The 24,276-nt window shown below is 34.6% G+C and overlaps 2 protein-coding genes across 4 annotated transcripts; both read right to left on the bottom strand.

The window, feature by feature from the left end:
- Positions 1-1,698: 1,698 nt before the first annotated feature.
- On the bottom strand, positions 1,699-23,605 carry LOC141390049 (transmembrane protein 179-like). Of its 3 annotated transcripts, none has more exons than XM_073962482.1 (4): positions 23,530-23,605; positions 3,255-3,452; positions 2,793-3,180; positions 1,699-2,681 (listed from the first exon to the last, which is right to left on the bottom strand). In XM_073962482.1, exons 2-4 carry the CDS (start codon positions 3,362-3,364, stop codon positions 2,478-2,480), a joined length of 702 nt encoding a protein of 233 aa, XP_073818583.1. In that variant the 5' UTR covers positions 3,365-3,452; positions 23,530-23,605; the 3' UTR covers positions 1,699-2,477. The 3 variants fall into 3 exon arrangements, with proteins under 3 accessions (XP_073818583.1, XP_073818582.1, XP_073818581.1); XM_073962481.1 differs by having other exon boundaries at positions 3,255-3,403; positions 23,484-23,595; XM_073962480.1 differs by lacking the exon at positions 23,530-23,605 and adding an exon at positions 3,622-3,695 and having other exon boundaries at positions 3,255-3,471.
- Positions 22,272-23,486, bottom strand: LOC141390048 (transmembrane protein 179-like). The gene is made up of 3 exons (XM_073962478.1): positions 23,331-23,486; positions 22,872-23,259; positions 22,272-22,762 (listed from the first exon to the last, which is right to left on the bottom strand). The coding sequence occupies exons 1-3, from the start codon at positions 23,438-23,440 to the stop codon at positions 22,559-22,561; spliced, it is 702 nt and encodes a 233-aa protein (XP_073818579.1). The 5' UTR covers positions 23,441-23,486; the 3' UTR covers positions 22,272-22,558.
- Positions 23,606-24,276: the final 671 nt, after the last annotated feature.

Genomic DNA, 24,276 nt, shown 5'->3' with positions numbered 1-24,276 from the left:
AAAAGTATCCGACATTTATAGCGCTTCACGTGACCCTAACGATCATAATACGAGAGCATACTAGTTAACAGTGTACATTTCATACAAATTGCATGCATTCTTTGGTGGTGCTTTTATTTTGATACTTTGGAAACTTTAGGAGCGGGTTTGTATAATATTGTTGTACATTTCTGATTGAGTTAAGGTCCAAAAATGTATTACAAGGTAATTCCAAGGTTCTTGCTTGTAATTTGACCCTTGGAATGCTGTGAAAACTATAAAATTTATGAAAAACTCAGGAATTCGCATATTTAGCGAAGCTCAGGAGCATTATTATCCATAAGAACAACTTCAAAGCGCTCTAGGATCTCAAAATAGTTAGTCCCACTGTATTTCCTGGGTTTTATAAACTACCAGACTGAAAAACTCAAAGATATCTGCAAGGGTCCGCCTTACCGAGCTATACGCGAAGTCTGACCTTAAATAACGTCAATTAAAGCCCAAATATGTTCCTATTTCGTCTAAAATATATCCGGGGACATTCGATAAAGCAATAAAATGTAAAATTTGTATTGCTTTTTCCATAAATTTTACGGTAATCTTAATATTTCATTGGGTGTATGTACACTTTTTCCCTACTAATTTTTTAATGTTTATAGAATTTACCGTTATTCGTATTATGGAATATATTTTTGTTGTATGTAATATTGTTTATTAGGGATATGAAATAGACCTATTTACCTGGATTTTCATAAAAATGCTTCTTACCCTTAAAACTCGAGATTTATAGGGTGTATGTAGACTTTTTTGGTTGACTGTACCTCACATACTGGATCGCTTGTACAATATTTTTTGGTATGACCCAATTTAAAGCAATTTTTACATTGCATAGGATCAGGGAAATAAGTTTTAACCCGTAAGCTTATGCTTTAATGAATCGATTGGCTTGCGCTTCATTTTTAGTTAGAATCAGCAAATTTCCGTCTCTTGTGAGAGTAGTTTTTAGCAAAGGCTCACTTGAAATTCCCTTAATGGCTTTAGAAATCAAGAAAAAGTTGATAATCTATTGAATTTCCCAGACTATATGTTGTATTGTTTTTAGGCCGTTTCCGTTTGGGGGACGTCCCCCCGGGATCCAACATCCCATAATAGTTTCCTCCGGAAGAGGAAGACATAATTGTTTTTCTTAGCGCTTATCAAACTTTATTTAGCACCCTGTATCTCAGAAAATATGTAAGTAAACAAAAAATATGTTTGTAAGAAAAGTCTACTGGTGTGCAGTCAATGTTGATGGTAGATACGCGCGCAACACTAATCGACCGTTCACGATGAATGCTAAAGGTAGACTGAAAGTCGAAATTATATTCGGACGAAAGCACACATCCCGCAACAATAATTCAATATGACATCGAATATCGATCCCTTCATAAAATAGGTCAGATATCTGTTGGAAGAGATAAACTCAATCACAATGCAGCGAACAATGAAGACATGCTGTGCTTAAGGTCGCCAAACAACTAGTAAATCGAAATATACCCCTTCATCCTGTAAGAAATGAAGATAGAAATTTGAGTATCTATCTATCTAACCGGATTTATCAAACCGACTGGGTTTCAAATGTCAATGCCATTGCTTATATTTCAAATAAATCCTCATAAAGAAGGTTAACCCTGCAAAAAGCTATAATATAAACATGGCCTTATTCCAGTAATACACGAATTTGTTGATTACACATTGGTATGTATGGTTATATTCTAGGAATATTTATTTGGAGTTGGAATATTACTTCTATACTCTACATTCATGTCAATTTTCTTAAGTTATGGGATATTTTATAGTTGATGCATAGATTAAGATTAATTTCAATATTATGATGATGTTTTGTAGAATAATAATAATAGTGATAATAATGAAAAACATAATAATATTTTCTAGATGGCTTATGAAAAACAAATGGATATATAATCAAACAATTTATGCGCCACTTTTGAAACGTCTTTTTTGGTCACATTTAAAACACTTGATTTACATATCGACACCTCCAAATAATAGTATGCTAAGTCTGAAAAGTGAGTTTTACAGGAGAAGCTCTCAAAGTTTACAGTTTTCTTTGACCTTTACTACCATTCTGAGTAAACATTTGTTTATAACTTCTGTTCGGATTGACAGATCATTACCAAAATTTGACAGAATTTAAGTTAAAGGACGTAAAATGTAAAAATGTAAAGAACTTGAAAACATACTAAGTCGACTTAGCATACTATTGTTTGGAGGCGTCGATATAAGGTATAAATTGAGAATTAACTTATGCTACAATTTGCTCATCACTGCTTGGAATCAGCTCCAAAGATAATAATTACAATAAAATGAGATAATAAAAGTACAAAACATATAGATACAATAAAGCATAATAATACAATTTCGTCTTCGAGCACTATGTGATTATGGTGATGCCTCGCACATTGAGGATTACTTGAACACTGGCAACAATAGCTCAACTATTTTGCTTGTTCTGAATCACTGGAAGACATTACAGGTGGCGTCGAGCGACCATCTTGCTGGACTTGATGTTGATTTACCAAACGTTGTCGTTCCAAATACATTGATACCCTGATATTGCGCACTTGGTGGTTGTTGATCAATTTCAAGAGGGCAATAACCCCAATGCCAACATTAATGGCAAATGCTCCCCAAGCACCAAACTATAGAAGAAAATATTATACACATATTAGTAAACATTTAATGGGATAGAAAGACAGCAGTTTGTCGTTTTCTCTTTACGGACAAACTCTCCTCTTTAAATTTCCACCTACCTGTGCCGTTCCCATTTCAATATAGAATCCAGAATTATCAATATTATCCGTATTTGCATGTATTATATTTTGTCCGGCCGTTATTTCACATGTTGGAAAACGTTCAGTCATACCATCACACCATACAATGAAACCCATGGTAATCATTATCGATGAAAATATCGACATTGCCAACACATAAATGCTTAAAACAACATCCACAAAAAGAACCAAAAATGATTCTTCATCCTCCATGCGGGCATAACGATAGATTTGTATTGTTGATATGATAAACATGAGAATGCCTGTAAACAATGGGAAATTACAGAAATCAGATGAAGCCCATTTCGGATCAAACATTCCATCCTCTTCACGCCATTTTCCCGTAGTATAAAGTAAACAATGGCCACTATATAGAGAGATTAAGTCGCATTGAAATTAGTCATTGCTGTTTTATTTGTTATCGCTTGCAGCAATACTTACCAAAAGTCGTGAATATTAAAACTTAAGGGCACAACAACACAAAGGGCCAAGATTAAAATAATTACATGCCCAGTTATTTGGCTTAACCGTAGGACGTTGGCAAGAGCCATTTCGGTTGTTTATTCGGGCTGTAGTCACAAATTCGAATTAATTTACATTTTTTTAGAAAGTTCAACAATAATAACAAAACCACAAAACCTTTGTTAAAATTGCAATAGCTCTGTTCCAGAACTAAAAAGTTTTTACAATTTTTACCACTTTTACACATTTTGCGTTCCCGTACCCAAAATTTATATGAAAATCGCTTACGACTTTTACAAGTTTTACGACTTTTACCACTTTATAAAGTACGGGAACAGGCCAAATAAAACAACGCAGTTCTTCGGTGCACGAACGAATTATGTTCAGTTGAATGATTCACTATAGAGAGCAGCTGAACTAGTTCGGTATTACAGGACGTTCACGACAAGAACTATCAATGAGTGTAGTCCTAGATCTGTTCCAGAACTAAAAAGTTTTTACAATTTTTACCACTTTTACACATTTTGCGTTCCCGTACACAAAATTTATATGAAAATCGTTTACGACTTTTACAACTTTTACGACTTTTACCACTTTATAAAGTACGGGAACAGGCCACCTATTTGATTTTTCCCTTTTCGTATTTCCATTCCACACGACAGTAATTTCTTTTATTTTTGGGCTGTAGTGTTCGCGTTAAGCGATGCTGGACGAATACCCGAAGTATTCATGGTCCACGGTTGTTTGCAGTTGGCATCGACAGCAATTTCATGAAAATAGGCATTCTTAGATCGAGTTCCCCACTACACGTTTTTCACATGTAATTCGAAACATTCCAGTTGTAATTCGTAACATTTATATATTTATTTATTCAATTTAACATGTATAACAAAGCCAACAGGCCAATTAATGAAATACAAAATGCTTAAACCAGTGACTCACTACTCCAACAAGAGGACAAACTTCCAAAATAAATACAATAGTAACATAATGAAGAGAAAAAAAAAAACTTAAAATAAAGTACTATTAATTACTAAAAAATTAAAATTAAACGCGTACATCATAAATGAAAAACACACTACTCTAACAAAAGGACACATTCAGCATGTCCGAGGTAAGTAAGTAAATAAGGGAAATACTACAATCATTCTGAGATCAAAAAACTCGCTATAAAAAAAACATTCCTACGTTCATCAATAAATGCAAACTGAAGCATACTACACCTTTTTCAAGTGTAATTCGAATCATTTTAGTTGTAATTCGTAACATTTCATTTGTAATTCGATTATTCTATTGGTAATTCGTAACATTTTATTTGTAATTCGAGAATTCCAGTTGTAATTCGAATTATTACTTCCGTGCGGAGTTTTTTCTTTCTTTTTTCTCCCATCGGACGCCTCCCCAGGTGGTGGATAGGGGAAAGCTCATCAGATATGACGGGTACCGCAAAAATAAAATATGTGGGGCGAACCAAAAATAAAAGGAAAAAGGCAGCGTCTGATCGAGATTCGGCGGCAGCAAACAGCATCTGTACTCCATTGGAGCGGCTGAATATGTAGACGGATAACTATAAACCCTTCATAACATAAATACCCCTGTTATACTAGTCGGCGATGTTAACTGTTGGAATGTATTATGGGGCTCCAGCAAAAACAACACAAAAGGAGTTATATTGGAAACCGCACTAAATTCTCACAACCTTTGTGTCATAAATGACGGAAAACCAACACATTTATCAACATTGATGTTGTTTGCTGTTCACCTGGTCTTTTACCAGTTATTTCAAGCTCAACACTAAATGATCTGTATAACAGCGATCATTTTCCTATTATCACCACCCTCAATACGGGCACTAACGCTGGAAAAACCAAGTCTACATTTAAATATGACTTTAAAATGGCAGACTGGCTCTCATACCAGAAAACGGTTGATGAAACTTTAAAAAAGAAATACTTAGACGACAACCCTAACCAAGTGAACGCAGTTATTACAAAATCAATTAGAACTGCTGCAAGTAGAAATATACCAGTAAAACATTTCAAGAGAAATAAAACATATGTCCCTTGGTGGAATAGAGAACTAGACTCACTACGCAAAGATAAAGTAAAAAAACTACGTATTTTTCAAAGAAGGCCAAGTTATGAAAATCTCATTATATACAAGAAGGCAAACGCAAAGTTCAGGTATGAAAACAAAAAAGCCAAAAGGATTTGTTTTGAAAAATTTACAAAAACTATAAGTAAGGATACGCCTCTTTCTATTGTCTGGGGCAAAATAAATAAGATTTCCAGTAAATGTTCTTCGCATACCTTCACAGTAATCGAAACAAATAATGGCACATTAACAAACCCAGTAGATATTGCAAATTATTTTGGTGATCGCTGGTCAAGTGAATCTTTTAACAACAACTTTCACTTGGATTTCTGCTATGCAAAAAATGCTCTACCAAATAACTACACAAACTCGCCAGGTAACAAACATGCATCTATGATAGAGCAAAATATATGTTTGAATGAGATAACGTATGCGTTGAAAAAGGTTAAAGGAAGTACCCCGGGGCACGATCGCATCTCATATTGCATGATCCAAAATATGTCCAACTATGGTTTCTCTCAAATACTCTCATTATATAATTTAATTCTTGATACAGGAGTCATTCCACAATCATGGAAATTTGCTTTGGTTTCAGCAATACCCAAACCAAACAAAATTAAAACGGATTTTTCCAGTTACCGACCCATATCATTATTACCATGCGCATCAAAGTTACTGGAACGAATTATTTCGAAAAGAATTTCATGGTTTTTAAGATCTCGTAAGCTTATTGCCTTAAATCAAGTGGCATTCAAAGAAAAGCAAGGTTGCACAGACGCCTTGTTACACATTGATTACTATGTAACAAAAGGATTGTCATCAAGGAATCATACCTCCATACTAGCAATCGACTTCGAGAAAGCTTTCGATCGCGTAGGTGCACATGTCATATTAGAAGCCTTAGAATCCTGGGGAATTGGATCTAAAATATTAAATTACATCAAATCTTTTCTCACAAACCGCTCTTATCGCGTAAAGATAAACAACCATTTATCACAACAATATCCCTTGCATAATGGAATACCCCAAGGTTCGCCACTCTCGGTTGTTCTTTTTCAAATAGCTTTTATAGCACGGTTACACTACAGCTTTTTGCCGGGTTAACCCACTTCATGAGGATTTATTGCTTAATCTGGTCAAATCTGACCAGATTTGCCATACAAAAATTAAATCCTCTCATGGCTGGGTTTATTTTAAATCCGGCACAAATCCACCAAAAATACAGTGTTGTATTCGGTTTTTGTGCAAAAAAATCCAACTCTACTCAAAAAGTACCAAAAGTTGCAACTGTTTTTGCAACAGAGTTTGTCGTGTTTTACACGTTTACGATTGGTCGCATGAGATTTTATGGAGTTAATAAATCTAAAGTTATTTGGAAATCATAAAATTATTTATTTTTTTTTTCATTGGACACTTTTTTAACAAGAAGTACGATTGATACCATGATACAAAAATGTATCCCTGTGTGTAAAATATACCAATATGAGCAAAGGCGGTGACGATATCTCATACGAGAAATTGTAAAAGTGTAACACACGACTTTATTAGTTATTTTGTATGTATACGTAAACAAACATCAGCTGACAGTTTATATCCTCGAAAAGCTAAGTGTAACCAGCAAAGATTAACCCACTGGATCTATTAAACCCAGTGGGTTAACCTACAATAGTGTAACCGGGGTATTAACCAAATTAGTGATATCATCAACAAACATAACAAAATCTATCATTGTTTATATGCCGATGATTTATACATACTTATGTTTGGTTTACATTCGGCGTCTTTTCGTGATTTCGAAGGCGTTTCGTGATTTCGCGCGGAATCATGCAAAATTTATCATGATTTCGCATACAAAAATGAAATCATCTCATTTCGTGATTTCAGCGAAATCAACATCGAAATCACAGTACACATGATATACAACCTTGCTTTTGCCTAAAAAAGTACCAAAAGTTGCAACACTTTTCACGTATCACAATAAACAAGGTAGATGTGCGAATTGCTGGAACAAAATATGTTAATATCAAAATTTGTAAACAATGTGAAAAAATATTAAATTACATTGTTACAATGCTATTTTTCATTGCGTTCCCGTGCTTTTTTAATGGTAATGTTAGAAAATAGACCGAATTGTCAAAAATTGCTTCCCCATACAAATTTCTTAAAAAATACGGGAACGAAAAAATGACGGAAATTGCAAAAACTCCAGCAAAAATCTGCGTATCAGCCATCGTGCTCAGAGGCCAAAAAAACATGCTGCTAGTTTTTACTTGGCCAAATTTTTATAGCAGAGAACAGGAGAAGAGGCTTTAATTCAAAAACAAGTGCAAGTCTTGCTAGATTTCGGAGTACTGGAACGCATTTCTAGCACTAAACGGGGAAAATACTGCAAGTAGTAATATTTTGCAGTTTCTGAACACAACTTTTATCTATCAAAATTTATTATTATAATGTCTCAACGATAAAATCATTTTTTTAGTTTTTCATTTCTTAGTATTATAAACAATTAATACGATATATAGATAATTTTACGATCATTTTCGAAATAAAGCAGTAAAGTTCTATATTGTCGTAAATTTTTGATGATTAATTCAATTTACAACAACTCTTTTCGAAAATTCATGTTCGATCAGCTGCGCATTTGCATCTACCTTGATATTGTGATATGTTTGAAATCAAGAAAAAAATAGTGTAAACACCAGGGTGTATTTCAAGATTTCGTGAAATCCAGTGGATTTTGGAGCGTAAGTGTAAACTTGGCATTAGCCTCAACAAAGACAATGATTCTACGATCGAGCTTTTTACTGATGTTTTAAAAGAAATAACGGCCTGGACCAAAAAATCAGGGGCGAAAATATCACCTGCAAAATCGGCAGTACTGCATATATGTAGGAAACATAGATGTTTGTTAAAAATACTCGGGATTATTTTTGAGAAAAATTATCGTTGGAACGAACACATTCTCAACCTCAAAAAGAGTCTTGCTCACAGATCAAATATTATCAAGTATCTATCTGGACGGAGTTTTGCCCATATAACAACACTTAAATATCTCGTTCAAACTCTCGTTCTTAGCAAAATAGATTATGGGCTCTTTTTGTATGGAAATAGTCCAAAATCAACTTTAAAATATATAAAAGCTGTTTACCATGAAAGCATTCGGGCCAGCATATATGCTTTTAGAACAACACCTATAAGTATTCTTTACATCGAATCAGGATTACCTTCATTAGAAGATCGTTTCACCGAGTCCTTAAATATGCTTGTACCAAAAATTTTATCAATTAACTCCTCTGTTATAGATGACATTGTTTCAAAAATTATATCTGCCAAGCGGAAGCCTAAACTACCATCCGTTATGCATAATTGCATTCACAACAACATTGCGGGTTTTAAAGAGAAATTACCACATTACAAGGCGAAATATCCTTTTTGGATGTTTACAGAAGTAAATTGTGATCAACGACTCACTAAATACATCAAAAAAGATACATCAAACGAAATTTACGAACAGCTTTTTTACGACTTCTTATCAAAACACGATGATTGGGATTTCCTGTATACGGATGCTTCTAAGAATATGTGGTCTACTGCATATGCAGTTGTCAATACAACTGGACAAACCCTAGGAACTAAATTGCTAAATAATTCATCTTCAATTTTTACTGCTGAGGCCGCTGGAGTTTTACATGCACTCAACATTGCCAAGGTGTCAAATAAAAAAAACCATAATTTTTACAGACAGTTTGTCTGTTGTAAAAGCTGTCTCCATGGTATAAGTAAACAGGTAGATTTAAATGAAAAAAATCTATAGAACCCTTGTTTTTCCTGAATTCCTAAAACTTCAAAATTAAGCAACAAGTGGGCTTGTTTACAGCACCAATTTTGAGAATTTTATAAAAATTGCGAAAAATGAATGAAGGACCAATGTTTCTCCGCATAACCAAGTTGTGGATATGATAAAATGTTTGTTTCAATGATAACCTGACGAATTATTTCCATACAAATGTTCCAAAAATAATTTTAAAAATCATTGTATTCGATTGTTTTTAAAATTGTTTGAAATATTGTCTTATGCCAGACTATGAAAAAATTCATTGAAAACGTTTTGCCATTTTCTTCCAAATTTTCATTGACGTCTACACACATATATGAAATCATATGAAAATTTTGATATTTTCTTTGCTTTGCATTGGTTTGAGAGTTACGAATGTAAACACAAAGAATAATTTCAGATTTCAGAACCTTGTGTACAGAGTTTCACCCCCTTCACACCTCTTGCCTATAAACTCATTTTCACGTATATGAAATTTTTCATAGTCTGGCACAAGAGATTATTCAAACACCACACACACATACACAGTTTGTGTATATTCCCAGTTGTTCGGGTAACTAGGGAATAACTAGTAATTTTGCTGGCTACTGGTAAACACCCCTAGTTACCACCCAATCTACTCGCAATGCTATAGACTGGTGAATTTAACATGGGGATGTCATAGGAAGGGGTCTATTGTCTCCTCACTGCATTACCAGTAACCACCCAATTCGATAGTCATTTGAAAGGCAATTGTCCCCTCACTGCATTACCAGTAACCACCCAATTCGATAGTCATGTGAAAGGCAATTGTCTCCTCAGTGCATTACCAGTAACCAGTCAATTCGGTGATCAGAAATGATAGACCAAATCACTAGTAAGTTGTAATCAGAATACCAGTTGGAACAACACAATTATAACAGTTAATCTGTATATGTCGAATATGCGCTAACCACGCTTTATTTAATTACATGACGTGGATAAACATACATACATATTATAAAGGACAATTTAATGTTAACCTTTAAATTCTTGATACTGGGACTTATGTTGCTTATGTTTATTTGGTCCTGGGAATGTGCATCTCTAGGGTGCTTCAAATAATTCAGATGTACCTGAAATAAAATGCATAAAAGTTTAATGAGATAATTAAAAAATGTATTGTCCCAAAAAGTATCTATGTATACTTACCAAATATTCTTCTAAAAATATTCATCCTTTTTTAATTTAGCCCAATAACATGTTTGTTGCATCTTTATTTAACGATAAATTTTTGCACATCAAACGCACCAAAAAACTTTTTTTTTTAATTCAGAATAAAAAATAAATTTTATACAAAATGACAACACATTTATTCTATTCTGTTTTCAAAAAGAGAAATAATGTTGAAAAGAGATTACAAGAGAGAAACGTCGATTACACTATCCATCGGTAGTCTATAAAATAGTCAATATATTACACACCGCATTACCTGTAACTAGTGAATTGACATGATAGGCAGGAAAGCCCATTTCCAGTAGCAAAAGCAGGCTATATGCTATTTTGTGTGCCATTTTTATACCCTCAGCCTTTAGGCTATGAAGGGTATATACACTTTCATACGGGCAAAATGTGCCTCATCGAAATAATGGTTTTAGACCCCAAGTATGTTTGGACGAAATGTGTTTCAGACAATTTGGAGTCGATTGAGCAATGTCCGTCCGTCTGTCTGTCTGTCTGTCTGGCTGGCTGGAGCGCACGATAACTCTCGAACGGATGAACCGATTCGGTTCAAATTTTGGCTTTCGTAATATTTTGCCCAAACTTAGTTTAAGTTCGAAGATGAGCTATATCGGTCCACTCCTTCCGGTACCTCCCCCACAAAAGTTCGAAAATGTTCGGAAAATTTGTGCGCACGATAACTCTTGAAGGGAGTATCCGATATGGTCCATACTTTGCCCATCGTGGAGCGTGTACCAGACTTAGATCAGGTTTTAATATGGACTCAATTGGTCCACTCCATCGGGTACCTCCCACACAAAAATTTGGAAAGGTTCAGTTTAGGACCATCTCTCGAATCGCTTTGATTTTTGCTTTAGCAACTTGTATTCACTGCCCTCCATACGACGGTATAAGTTTCATCAGGGGCAAGTCCATACTTCCTGAGAAAATAGCCTGAAAAATGCAAAAAACCCCTATGACACCGTGTGAGGAGGTTGGAGGGCAAAATAACTCTCGAACAGGTCTGCCGATTCGGTCCAAAGTTTGGTCTTAGTAATATTTTGTCCAAACATAGTTTAAGTTCGAAGATAAGCCATATCGGTCCACTCCTTCAGGTACCTCCCCCACAAAAGTTCAAAAAGTGTTCGGTAAAATTGTGCGTACGATAACTTTTGAAGAGAGTGGCCGAATTGGACCATACTTTACACATCTTAATATATGTACCAGATATAGATCAGGTTCAAATATGGACTATATTTGTCCACTCCATCCGGTACCTCCCACACAAAATTTCGGATACATGTTCACTTTAAGACCTGCTTTCGAATCACTTTGATTTTTGTTGAAGCAACTTGCATTCGCTGCCTCAATTGCGATGGTAAAAGTTGTTTCAGGGGCAAGTCCATACTTCTTGAGCAAACATCCCTGAAGTTGTAAAAAACCCCTATGGTACCATATGTAGTGGCTGGAGATCCATTCTTTTTAGTATCTCCTCCGCAAAACTTTTGATCTCTAATCCTAATCAACATTTTTGTCAGTTCAAACGCCCAAAATTCCCTAAATACATGCGTTTTTTGGGAAAAAATTGTTTCAATATACACAGGCTGAGGGTATATCTCTGTCGTCCAAGCCGACTGATACTTTTTTACTTGTTGGGTGTAAAGTAGCTAGGGTCAATGAGTAACTAGTTACATGCCTATGTAAAAGTAGACAATTGATATGTATTGAACAACTGGGTTGTTTTGAAGTTTTAGGAATACTCGAATGAAAAAATTTAAATTGACATAAAGCTTTGGCTAACCTTTCTTATTAAACCATGGCTGTCTCAAATTTCACAAATGAGAAGTGGGTCTCTATAAACATCATACGAGACACATTATTGGATAAGGCCATGTTTATATTATAGACTTTTGCAAGGTTAACCTTCTTAATGAGGATTTATTTGACGTATACGCAAAGGAATTGACATTTGAAACCCAGTGGGTTTGTTAAATCCGGTTATATATAAACGTACTATAACAAAAACAAAATGTCACTTTTCTGGGTTTCTGGACATATTGGTCTTAACGGAAATGTATATGCTGATGCAGCTGCTAAATATGCCTGCTCGGCGCCTCTACTGACCGACGCATTAATTGAAAAAATTGATTTGAAAAAACAAATTAAATCTGAAATCCATCAACATTTCTCAGTAAAATACAAAAACTTTCAACATCATCACTACAATAGCATAAACCCTGACAATATAGTACCTATGTATTCCTCGAATCTAGGAAAAAAACAAATCCGCATATTTTCTCGTCTGCGCATGGGACACACACTTGCTACACACCTACATCTTATCGACAAAAACACCGACAACAAATGCCCAAAATGCAACAGCACATGTTCGGTCGAACACATTCTAACCCAATGCAGTATTCTAAATCAACAACATAACATCATACTTCAGGACTGGATATTCTAAAAAAGCCTACCTCGGATAACATCAATGCAATTTACAACTTCATATCATATTGTAAAATAGTTATTTAATACCCATCAATTGTTATTAAAATTGTATCTTAAGGCCTGCGTACATAAGCTGCTTTGCCTGATTGCCTTGCTTACCTGCTTCATTTCTGACGTAATAAAAATAATAGAATAAAGACGAAATTTCGAACTGGGTTGCCATCAGTTGGAAATTGGGTCGGCCTTCTTTGTTCTTTTATTTTTTATTGAAGCAGCAAAGCAAGGTAATCAGGCAGAGCAGCTTATGTACGCAGGCCTTTAGTTAAAGTATTAAGGCCTGCGTACATAAGCTGCTTTACCTGATTGCCTTGCTTACCTGCTTCATTTCTGACGTAATAAAAATAATAGAATAAAGACGAAATTTCGAACTGGGTTGCCATCAGTTGGAAATTGGGTCGGCCTTCTTTGTTCTTTTATTTTTTATTGAAGCAGCAAAGCAAGGCAATCAGGCAAAGCAGCTTATGTACGCAGGCCTTTATAGCTGATGGCCTAAGCTGCTAATGCTATAATTTTTTTCCCTCTATTTATTATATATTCAATATATGATAAATGTAATAAATAAATAATTTCGACTTTAACTCCAGTCATTTTGGGAAAGTGTTCCCTGATTTTTTTATTTATTTCATTTGTAATTGAAGCCATTTGTGCCATGATTTGCTTGTCATACAGAATTTCTGACTTCAGTCATAGGGCCTTGAGTATCTTCACTCATCCTACTCAACTTTTCCAAGCATTTATCCTGGCTTGGGAAATGTCCAGAACTATTAAAAAGTTTCTATTCTATCTACATCCAGCATCTACATTTATCTACCAAATAGATCAGGTTCGAATATGGACTATATTTGTCCATTATTTCGGGTATCTTCCACACAAAATTTTGGATAAATTTATGGGCCGATTTCGTACAGCGAGGCGAGTCATGTCGCGTCGTCTATCGTCTCTGTGACAAAATTTAAAAAATGCACTACGTACAGCGATAGAAAATAATCGTCGATAAGAAGTTATTTTTATTTTTTTTTTTTTATTTTTATTCGTTAGTAAAAATGAACGGCGACAGCAAATTTGTTGTCGCCGGAAAATGAACATTACGGCGACAAAATTTGACGTCGTCGTGCGACTTTTGCCATACGTAATGAAAAAATTGCAACTGGCAACGCGACACGACTCGCCTCGCTGTACGGAATCGGCCCATTACTTTAAGACCTGCTCTCGAATCATTTTGATTTTTGTTGAAGCAACTTGCATTCGCTTCCTCAATTTCTTCGAATATTAGATGAAATTCAATGGTGCTGCTTATAGGTCCACTCCTTCCGGTACCTCCCCCACAAAAGTTCGAAAATATTCGCTAAAATATCTATATATACATATCACATAGACGAATCCACTCAGGCTGAGGGTATATCTCTGTCGGCAAAGCTCACTGATACTTTTTTACTTGTTACTATTTTTTTAATATAAAGGAAAATTTTTTATCGGTGTAAAAAATTTTAGATTCTTGCAGGTTCTGGAACAGGCATATAATATCGATTTGTCGTATCAAAAAACAAATGCTCTGTTTAACACAAGAAATCCGTCCTCGGAATCATGAAATTGTTTTGTTTCTTTCGATATTTTATGGATATAAGATGCTCAAACTTACAACAATTGTCGTAGAATATAATTTTCCATTTTATAGGAATATGCAAAATCCGAAGTCTACTAATGACATATTTTACCGTACATTTTGTATGCTTTTATTAAGCAAACACATGCCGATTATAAATATTTGCAATTTTTGTCATGTAGATGTCTTAAAATATGAAATTTCATAAAAATATGAAATTTCTTGAAATTTTTTTTCAAACTCCCACACTGTTTGCTGCGGAGATTTTTCCCACAAAAAGACACCAAATTCTCCCACAATTCAAGATAGAGAATGCATACTTTTTTCCCATGGGAACAAATTCCCAATTCGAACTTCATTCAGAATGAGGGGATATGGGAAAAAAACTCCCACAACATTTTATTCAGAATACGAAAATGTGGGAATGGGAAAAATTCCCAACTCCCATGCGTTCAGAATAGGGCTGTTGGTTTTCATTGTCCTGTGGGGATTTCCAGGTGTATAACCGTCTGGGATGTAGGTAAAAACACGTATTGTTCATAGGCATACGTGAAATCGATTTCGGTTAATCGATTAATCGGTTATTAGCCGTAAAATCTCTAAAAATCGTATTCGACTATTGACTGTGCGAAAACCGTATAACCGATTATTCTTAATCGACTTCCGAAAGTCGGAGTCAACTATTATTCGTAGTCGACCATTAGTCGTAGTCTATTATTATTCGTAGTGGACTATTAATCGTGGACGACTATTAGTCGTAGTTGACTATGGGGGTGCTAAAACCGCGTAATGGACGGAACTTTTTTGTACATATGTTACATACATATCATCACAGATTGCATCAACGAAAATGGTCGATTATATTTGATTATGATCGGTTTTCCGCGATTAACGAATAATCGAAACTCGACTTTTAGTACACTCTCAAATAATCGACTAACCGAAAATCGAGTTTTAAGTTTTTCACGAAAACCCTATAATCGAAAAACCGATTATTGCAGTTCACTGAGTATCCCTAATTGCTCATTTTCATACAATATTCCTGACAGAATTGCACTAGTCTATCTCCTCTATCATTTCGTTCGCCTAGGTCATATTTTCCCGTAATATTAGGTGTGTTCGTTTACGTGATAATTTGTACAAATTTGCACAAATTTTTACGAGATGTTGTTCGTTTACACAATTATCCAGCAAAAGAGAGCGAATTGAGAGAGCACTTTTGACAGTTATGTGACTGAAAACTTACAAATTCTTGCTGGGAAAATTTGTCCAGTAAGAATTCGTAAGTTCGATCAGCTGTTGAATAATCAGTTGATTTGAGTTGTTTTGCTGTAAAGAGTTGTTAAAATACAAATTTACATTTGATTTTTTTGCCAATTGGAAAATTTATGGACGGAAAAAAGGTAAGTAAAAATAAATAACTTAAGACTTTCGCTGAACTTTTATTTTAGGTGGCAAAACAAAGTGGAGTGACTGGAACATCTTTGAATATGTCCAACCCGTTGTCAATTGAAGATTCTGAAGGAACAGGTATTTATTTGTTGCAAATTTATGGTAATTGATTTGTAATGTTTACATTTTAGGACAGGCTGTGGTCGTGCTTATTGTATGTATTTATTTACCCTCAGCCCCCTGAGGCTACATCGAAATAACGGCTTTGGACCCCAAGTATTTTTGGAAGAACATCTCTTGGAGCATTTATGTGTACCTCCACATAATCTTATAAGTGTAATTAAATAACTTTCGGAACGGTTAACGGTTCGGTTATCTCCCACACAAAAATAGAAAGGTGCAAGAGTGATTGGATTTTATCGAGGCACCCAAGAGTCTTCAAACATTTGTGGCTTTGTTTTGAATAGAAGGTAGCACATCCGTCTTGCACACTGAATGTCCTGGTACGATTCTTGGAGCTTTTATACTATGGAAATGTACCCCATTAAAATAATAGTTTGACCTCAAGTATGTTTGAACGAAATCCCTTTCGGACTTTTTGGAGTCGATTAAACCATACCCGCCAATCTGTCTGTCCGACTGGCTGGAACGCAGGATAACTCTTGATTTGTTGCAAATTTGGTTGTTGTAATATTTTGTCCAAACTTAGACTAAGTTGAAACCAAGTTGATCAAGTCCGGAACTTTGGAATAATAAAATTTTTTTCAAACGTACATCGAGTTCCAAGAGTGTTTTCCTTGGAAACATCTGTCCTGTTTACAGTGATGTAATGTGTTTCATGGACAAGTCCATGCTTTCTTAATCCAAACTTTTGCACACCGTAATATTTGTTTCACACTTAAATCAGCTTGGTGTAAAATTTGAAATTTTTATTCTCTACACCACCTTGTGGTAAAGGGTATTATGTCTTTGTGCATTAGTTTGTAACATGCAAAAGGAAACGAGATAAACCCATAGTTCCTTTTAGGGATATACATAGAATCACTTTCTGAGTCGATTTACGCATGTCCGTCCGCCCATGTATTTTTGTAAACAAAGTACAGGTCGGATTTATTGTCCGATTCGCATGAAAATTGGGGAAGTTAGTTTTTTTTTTGCCAAAGGACGAACGCTATTTATTTTGGTAAAAGTCGGTTCAGATTTGGATATAGCCCCTATATATATCTTCGCCCGATTTAAGGCATTTGGTGCACGAAACACGCTATATATGTCCGATTTCAATGAAATTTGGAATGTGCGACGGAATTTAGTCTAGGAATAAGTGTTCCAAATTATATAGAAATCGGTTCAGATTTGGATATAGCCCCCATATATATTTTAGCCCGATTTAAGGCATTTGGTGCACGAAACACGCTATATATGTCCAATTTTTATGAAATTTGGACTATGTGACGGAATTTGGTCTACAAATAAATGTGAAAAATTATATCGAAATCTGTTCTGATTTGGATTTAGCTCCCATATATATTTTACATATTCACAGTGGTGTGGGGTATTATATAGTCGGCCCCGCCCGACTTTGATCCTTTCCTTACAGGTTTAGCGAATATGTTTTGGTAACAGTGTATTTATTATCCAGCTGACGCTGTTCACCTGCTGTAGATTGTGGATGTTCTCCAAGGACCGCACTCACGCAAAGTTGTTATTTAAACCTGATTGATAGTCATGTCGATCTAGGGGTTACCTCTAGTAATTAAAGTATAGAGTTGTATAGTTCATGAACGAACTAGTTCAATTGAACGATTCATTGAAAAGAGCGTAGGAACTAGATCAGTCGATATAGTTCATTATAGTTCAATAGCTCACTGAGCGCAGACCGAAAGATCCACAAAGAACGATCAACGAACGAACGATTCACAATCTAGTTCAGCATGTCATTCACATATGAATAAAGTGACGCCGTTTTCTGTGCTAACTGATGCCTTCGTAATGTAATGAGTTTTGTTTATGTTTTGGATCAATGTGAAGTGTCAACCCCCATTGTAATAAACGAAATTTCTACACAAAGAACATTGTTGACATAACACATCCAAATATATCGAATCCATTATATATTTTTCTAAACTTAATACAAACTTAATCTTTCTTTATGAATGGATTAAAATTATCTAAATGTAATATTTTTGCAGTTTAATTATACTACTTTAATGTTTATTCCTATTTGGTGTATGTTTGTGTGTTTTCGTCAAGCGAATGATAAGAGCTCGTGAACGATTCTGATCCGAATGATCATGGTACAAATACACAGGTAGCCGCATCGGCAATTGTTGGTAACATAAGATGTCAAAATTTGACATCAATTCAATGCAATTGACACGTCATGTTACCATCAGCTGGCTTGATAATGCTACCTGTATTATTGTACCATGCGAATGATTGAACTGGATAGTGAACTATGAACTAGATTACTGACCTAGTTCAGTTAAAATGGATTAATTCGAAATACAAACGGAATAATTCGAATTACAAATATTGCACCGTGGTGCAATGGTATGCACACCCGCCTTGCACGCTAAAGGTCGTGGGTTCGATTCCCCGGCCAGTCAGCATCAAAACACTTTTCAACGGTGGCAAAATACCCCTCAGTAATGTTGGCGACATTTTCTGATTATTTCAGCCTTGTACAACTTCTCTACAAGTGGTGTCTTAGACACGCCGTTCGGACTCTGCGATAAACAGTAGGTCCCATATCATTGAGCTAATATGAATCGGGGTGCACTCATTGATGTGAGAGAAGTCTCCCCTGTCCCGCCTGGGATGTTTGTGGAACAATTATATTACAAATAGAATTATTCGAATTATAAACGGAATATTTCGAATTACAAATGGAATTGTCGAATTTCAAATAAAATAATTCGAATTACAAATAAAACAATTCGAATTACAAATAAAATAATTCGAATTACAAATAGAATAATTCGAATTACAAAAGGAATAATTCGAATTACAATTGAAATGTTTCGAATTACAAATGGAATTCTCGAATTACAAATGGAATTCTCGAATTACAAATGGAATTCTCGAATTACAAATAAAATGTTACGAATTACAAATGGAATTCTCGAATTACAACTATAATGATTCGAATTACATCTGAAAAAGGTGTATAGCAATTTAAAACAAATACTCTAGTATGTACCGGTCCACATTAGAGCGATTTCAATGAAATAATTTAATGAAATTAAGCGTTCTTAGGCCATGTTTATATTATAGCCTTCTGTAGTGTTAACCTTCTTTATGAGGATTTGTTTGACGTATATGCAAAGGAATTGACATTTGAAACCCAGTGGGTTTGTTAAATCCGGTTATATATAAACGTACTATTAGATCGACTTACCTACTACCGAAATTTCATAAAATTACTTTAACCCTGCTATTACGTTGGGGTCATTTGATGACCCAAATCGTATTTATCATCATCGTATTGGCCCATTTAGATATGACATCGCCGGATTTAGCACATTATCAGGTTTTAATTTAATTTTAATTTTATTTTAATTTTTATTTGACAAACACAGTAACCTAGCCCATAGGGCCAAAATCTACCAGATTTCCCATACAAAAATAAATCCTCGTATTGGGTGGATTTGCTTTAAATCTGGCATAAATCCTCGTATACAACTCTGTTTTCTGCAACATGTTCCTAGAAAATACAAAAAGTTTCAAGCTGCCACAAAAAACAAGGTAGATGCATCGTTGAATTGCTACACTAAAAATAATTTAAAATGTAAAAATTTGTAAACAAGGCGGAAAAATTAAGTTTGTTTTGATGTACAAAGTTGATTTTAGTCAACAAAGACTAATATTTACGATGTATAAACGATAAAATAATTAGTTTATATATTTTAGATGGGAATACTCCGATAAAGAAATTCTTTATGGGTACTTTACTCGGTATGTTTTTTACATATGAGTTGTCACCTCTCCCATACAAAATGTATATGCAAAGTGACAACTCATATGTAAAAAACATACCGTGTAAAGTACCCATAATGAGCGAATAATTGATTATATTATCGTTCAGACATCGTAAATATTAGTCTTGGTTGATTAATGCTATGTTTACATTTACGAAATCCACTCGATTTCATCTGCCAATTCCATAGCTCAAACGTCAAATGAAAACTCATCTGAAATCCATTGGATTTCATTTGACGTTTAACCTATGGATTTGACAGATGAAATCGAGTGGATTTCGTAAATGTAAACATAGCATAAAATCAACTTTGTATATCAAAGAAAATTTAATTCGTTTGCCTTGTTTACGAATTTTGACATTTTAAATTATTTTTGTTGTAGCAATTTACCGATGCATCTACCTTGTTTCTTGTGCCAGCTTGATATTTTTTTTTATTTTCTAGCAACATGTTGCAAAAAACAGAGTTGTATACGAGGATTTATGCCGGATTTAAAGCAAATCCAATCAATAACCCTGCGTTTACACATGACAGGACAGTTGAGTACATGCATTGAGTGTTAAAAACCCAAAACTTTCCTGCAAAAAACAGTTGTAAAATTATGAATGAAAATAATCGATTTCTTTTTGTTTTCCGTTCACATATTTTGTTTTTGTTCATGTTCTTTTGTTTTCAAGACATTTCAATTATTACCTCACTTATTTTTAAAAAATGTGAAAAATTTGAAGCTTTAACTTGTCGCGTATTAAGCAGTCGTCTCGCGTTAATACTAACCGGCCTCCGTCGCCACTCCAGTAGTGCGATTCTCGTCATGGTAGAACAAATACAAGGTAAAGTTAATACTACAACAAATACAACTCGAACAACAACCACAAAGGAATTTGTTTTTGTTTGTAACGTTACTGCCAGTTGTATTTGTAAACAAAACAAGGAAATGTCTATAAATTATTGGAATTTAAAAAACTAATAATTTTTCACATTTGGTTGAATATTTTGGAAAACATGAATGAAAATTCGTTACATTTTCAATTTTTATGTTTCCACATCATTCCACTAAATGCATAAATTCTCGCAGAAAGTAGAATTCTTGCAGAAAAGTTTGGGGTCGCTGGAAATTCATAGAAAAAGGAGAAGCTGTTTCAATGTTTTGTTTTAGAAATCAAAGAAGCACTTGTTTATTAGGGCTTTAGTTTTTTAAATTTTAACAAAATACCTCACATATTAACAAGCTTTGTATCGCCTCTACAAGCGGTGATTTACTGCGCGGCTTATCGTTCGAACTTGGAGGAGGTTACATATCATTGATATGATGAAGTCTTTCTGGGAAATCGTTTTTTCCAAATGATATATTTTTTTTCTCAAAAAATATATGTCCCTAATGTACATCGAAATAAATGTATAAAATGTCATATGAAATTTGACACTAACGTTACAACCCAGTTCAGTCAGCTGTGTATTGCTGCTACCTTTTCTTATTCTACCATGGATTCTCGTTCTCATTTTTTTGAGTTACCGACAATTATCGGTAAAATAAAAACCCTTATGATTTTGGTAATTAACGATATTTTCGGTATGTTAGCGACTAATAAAAAGTAGTCGTACAGTTCTTCCGATAGAAAACTTTTATTTCATAATTTTGCGTTTTAATGTTACCGATTTTTGTCGGTAACTCAAAAAATGAGTTAGAGAATCGCACTACAGATTGCAATTGGTAATCTTCGTTGCTACTAACAGGCCTCTGTCGCCACCCCAGATTACAAGGTAATCTTTGTTGTAGTAGAGAACCAGTAAACCTGCTTGTGATTTTATTTCTTTAGTCCCAATTTACATTGGGCGAGTTTACTTGCGGCAATTGTCATTTTGTAGGAGAGAGAGGTGAGGCATATGGTAACCCTTTGCCTCTCAGCACCCTCTCTCACCTACAAACTGACAATTGCCGCAAGTAAACTCGCCTAATGTAAATTGGGACTTAGTTCTGGGGCTGGATTCTTGTTCTATGAAAATTTGAAATGAAAAATATTTCCTTTACAATTTTTTTCATTTGACAGTTTTTTCCTTTGTAAAAGTTTTCATTTCACATTTTCATAGAAACAGAATTGAGCCTCTGATCTCCTTCGAATGCTCATCAAACGGTATGCTGAGCAATCGTTGTAAATACCTATGGATTACCCGTCCCTCACCTAAACCCAGACTGTCTGTGCAAAAATGATGGACAGCTGTGAGACAGCCGACAAATGTTTGTATGTGTTAGTAAATCAGAGTTGTATATGAAGGTAAATTGTCTGGTGTAAACGCGTAGTTACTATGAAAACAATTTATCCTTTATCGAAAGAAATATTAAAAATTAGTACATTCTTGCATTTCTGGAACAGATAACTAATTTACCCTAGTACCTAAATAAGGTGTTTTGCGGAAATACGTCATTTATTTCACAGATATTCAAAGAAATTTGGTCACATTTAAAACACTTGATTTACATATAAGGTATAAATTGAGAATTAACTTAACTTATGCTACAATTTGCTCATCACTGCTTGGAATCAGCTCCAAAGATAATAATTACAATAAAATGAGATAATAAAAGTACAAAACATATAGATACAATAAAGCATAATAATACAATTTCGTCTTCGAGCACGATGTGATTATGGTGATGACATTGAGGATTACTTGAACACTGGCAATAGCTCAACTATTTTGCTTGTTCTGAATCACTGGAAGACATTACAGGTGGCGTTGAGCGACCATCTTGCTGGACTTGATGTTGATTTACCAAACGTTGTCGTTCCAAATACATTGATACCTTGATATTGCGCACTTGGTGGTTGTTGATCAATTTCAATAGGGCAATAACCCCAATGCCAACATTAATGGCAAATGCTCCCCAAGCACCAAACTATAGAAAAAATATAATACACATTTAGTAAACATTTAATGGAATAGAAAGACAGCAGTTTGCAGTTTTCTCTTTACGAACAAACTCTCCTCTTTCAGTTTCCACCTACCTGTGCCGTTCCCATTTCAATATAGAATCCAGAATTATCAATATTATCCGTATTGCCATGTATTATATTTTGTCCGGCCGTTATTTCACATGTTGGAAAACGTTCAGTCATACCATCGCACCATACAATGAAACCCAAGGTAATCATTATCGATGAAATAATCGACATTGCCAACATCCAAATGCTTAAAACAACATCCACAAAGAGAGCCAAAAATGATTCTTCATCCTTCATGCGGGCATAACGATAGATTTGTATTGATGATATGATAAACATGAGAATGCCTGTAACCAATGGGAAATTACAGAAATCAGATGAGGCCCATTTCGGATCAAACATTCCATCCTCTTCACGCCATTTTCCCGTAGTAAACAGTAAACAATGGCCACTAAAGATAGAGATTAAATCGCATTGAAATCAGTCATTGCTGTTTTATTTGTTATCGCTTCCAATACTTACCAAAAGTCGTGAATATTAAAACTTAAGGGCACAACAACACAAAGGGCCAAGATTAAAATAATTACATGCCCAGTTATTTGGCTTAATAGTAGGACGTTGGCAAGAGCCATTTCGGTTCATTATTCGGGCTGTAGTCACAAATTCTAATTAATTTACAATTTTTTTAGAAAGTCCAACAATAATAACAAAACCACAAAACCTTTGTTAAAATTGCAATAAAACAACGCAGTTCTTCGGTACACGAACGAATTATGTTCAGTTCAATGATTCACTATAAGGAGCAGCTGAACTAGTTCGGTGTTACAACATATTCAAGACAAGAACTAGAGGTAGGCCAGGTATGAAAATCGCTGAAAACTACACATCGCTGCTTTTTCACATGCATGTATGTTGTCGCTTTGGGTACGTCTTATGCCAGACTATGAAAATTTTCATTAAAAATTTTTTTCCATTTTCTTACTAATTTTCATTGACGTCTACACAAACATATATATGAAATCATATGAACCCAGCTAGCATTTGGAAGACTGTTTTTTCAAAAATCACATTGAGGAGTCTTTTTAGAGTCCTTCTGGTGATCAAAAACTGATTAAGTCGCTTGTACGATCAGAAAGGGACTCGAAAGTGACTCCCTGTAGTGATTAAAAATAGTTCAATTTAAAATACAACAATAAATGTGTAGCAATCACAAATTAGTTATTGAAGTGTTTAAAATGTGACCATTTTTTGTTATTGTCACATTTTGATCATCTGGAAGATTGAAAAGTGCTTAATCAAAAAAGGGTCATGTAGGTGTTTGAAAAGTGATTATAATTATGTATCTTCTGATCATATTTTGAACAGTTAGGTGATTAAAAACTGGTTGCTTTGTTTTATTTTTGTTTGGTTGTAAATAAAAAAATAAAATTCTCATATACACTTTCTACAAAACTTTGATATAAATGTA

Source organism: Musca autumnalis, unplaced genomic scaffold (assembly GCF_047663935.1).
Source record: "Musca autumnalis isolate F117 unplaced genomic scaffold, ASM4766393v1 scaffold_1, whole genome shotgun sequence".
In the NCBI taxonomy this organism is placed as follows: Eukaryota; Metazoa; Arthropoda; class Insecta; order Diptera; family Muscidae; genus Musca; species Musca autumnalis.
This window is presented reverse-complemented; position numbering and strand designations above follow the sequence as displayed.

Excerpts from the sequence above, each read along its gene's own strand:
- LOC141390049 (XM_073962482.1), bottom strand. The coding sequence starts at position 3,364 with ATGGCTCTTGCCAACGTCCTACGGTTAAGCCAAATAACTGGGCATGTA. Across the intron at positions 3,181-3,254 it reads TTTAATATTCACGACTTTTG|TGGCCATTGTTTACTTTATA; the intron begins GTAAGTATTGCT and ends CTCTCTATATAG. Across the intron at positions 2,682-2,792 it reads TTGAAATGGGAACGGCACAG|TTTGGTGCTTGGGGAGCATT; the intron begins GTAGGTGGAAAT and ends TTTCTTCTATAG.
- LOC141390048 (XM_073962478.1), bottom strand. The coding sequence starts at position 23,440 with ATGGCTCTTGCCAACGTCCTACTATTAAGCCAAATAACTGGGCATGTA. Across the intron at positions 23,260-23,330 it reads TTTAATATTCACGACTTTTG|TGGCCATTGTTTACTGTTTA; the intron begins GTAAGTATTGGA and ends CTCTATCTTTAG. Across the intron at positions 22,763-22,871 it reads TTGAAATGGGAACGGCACAG|TTTGGTGCTTGGGGAGCATT; the intron begins GTAGGTGGAAAC and ends TTTTTTCTATAG.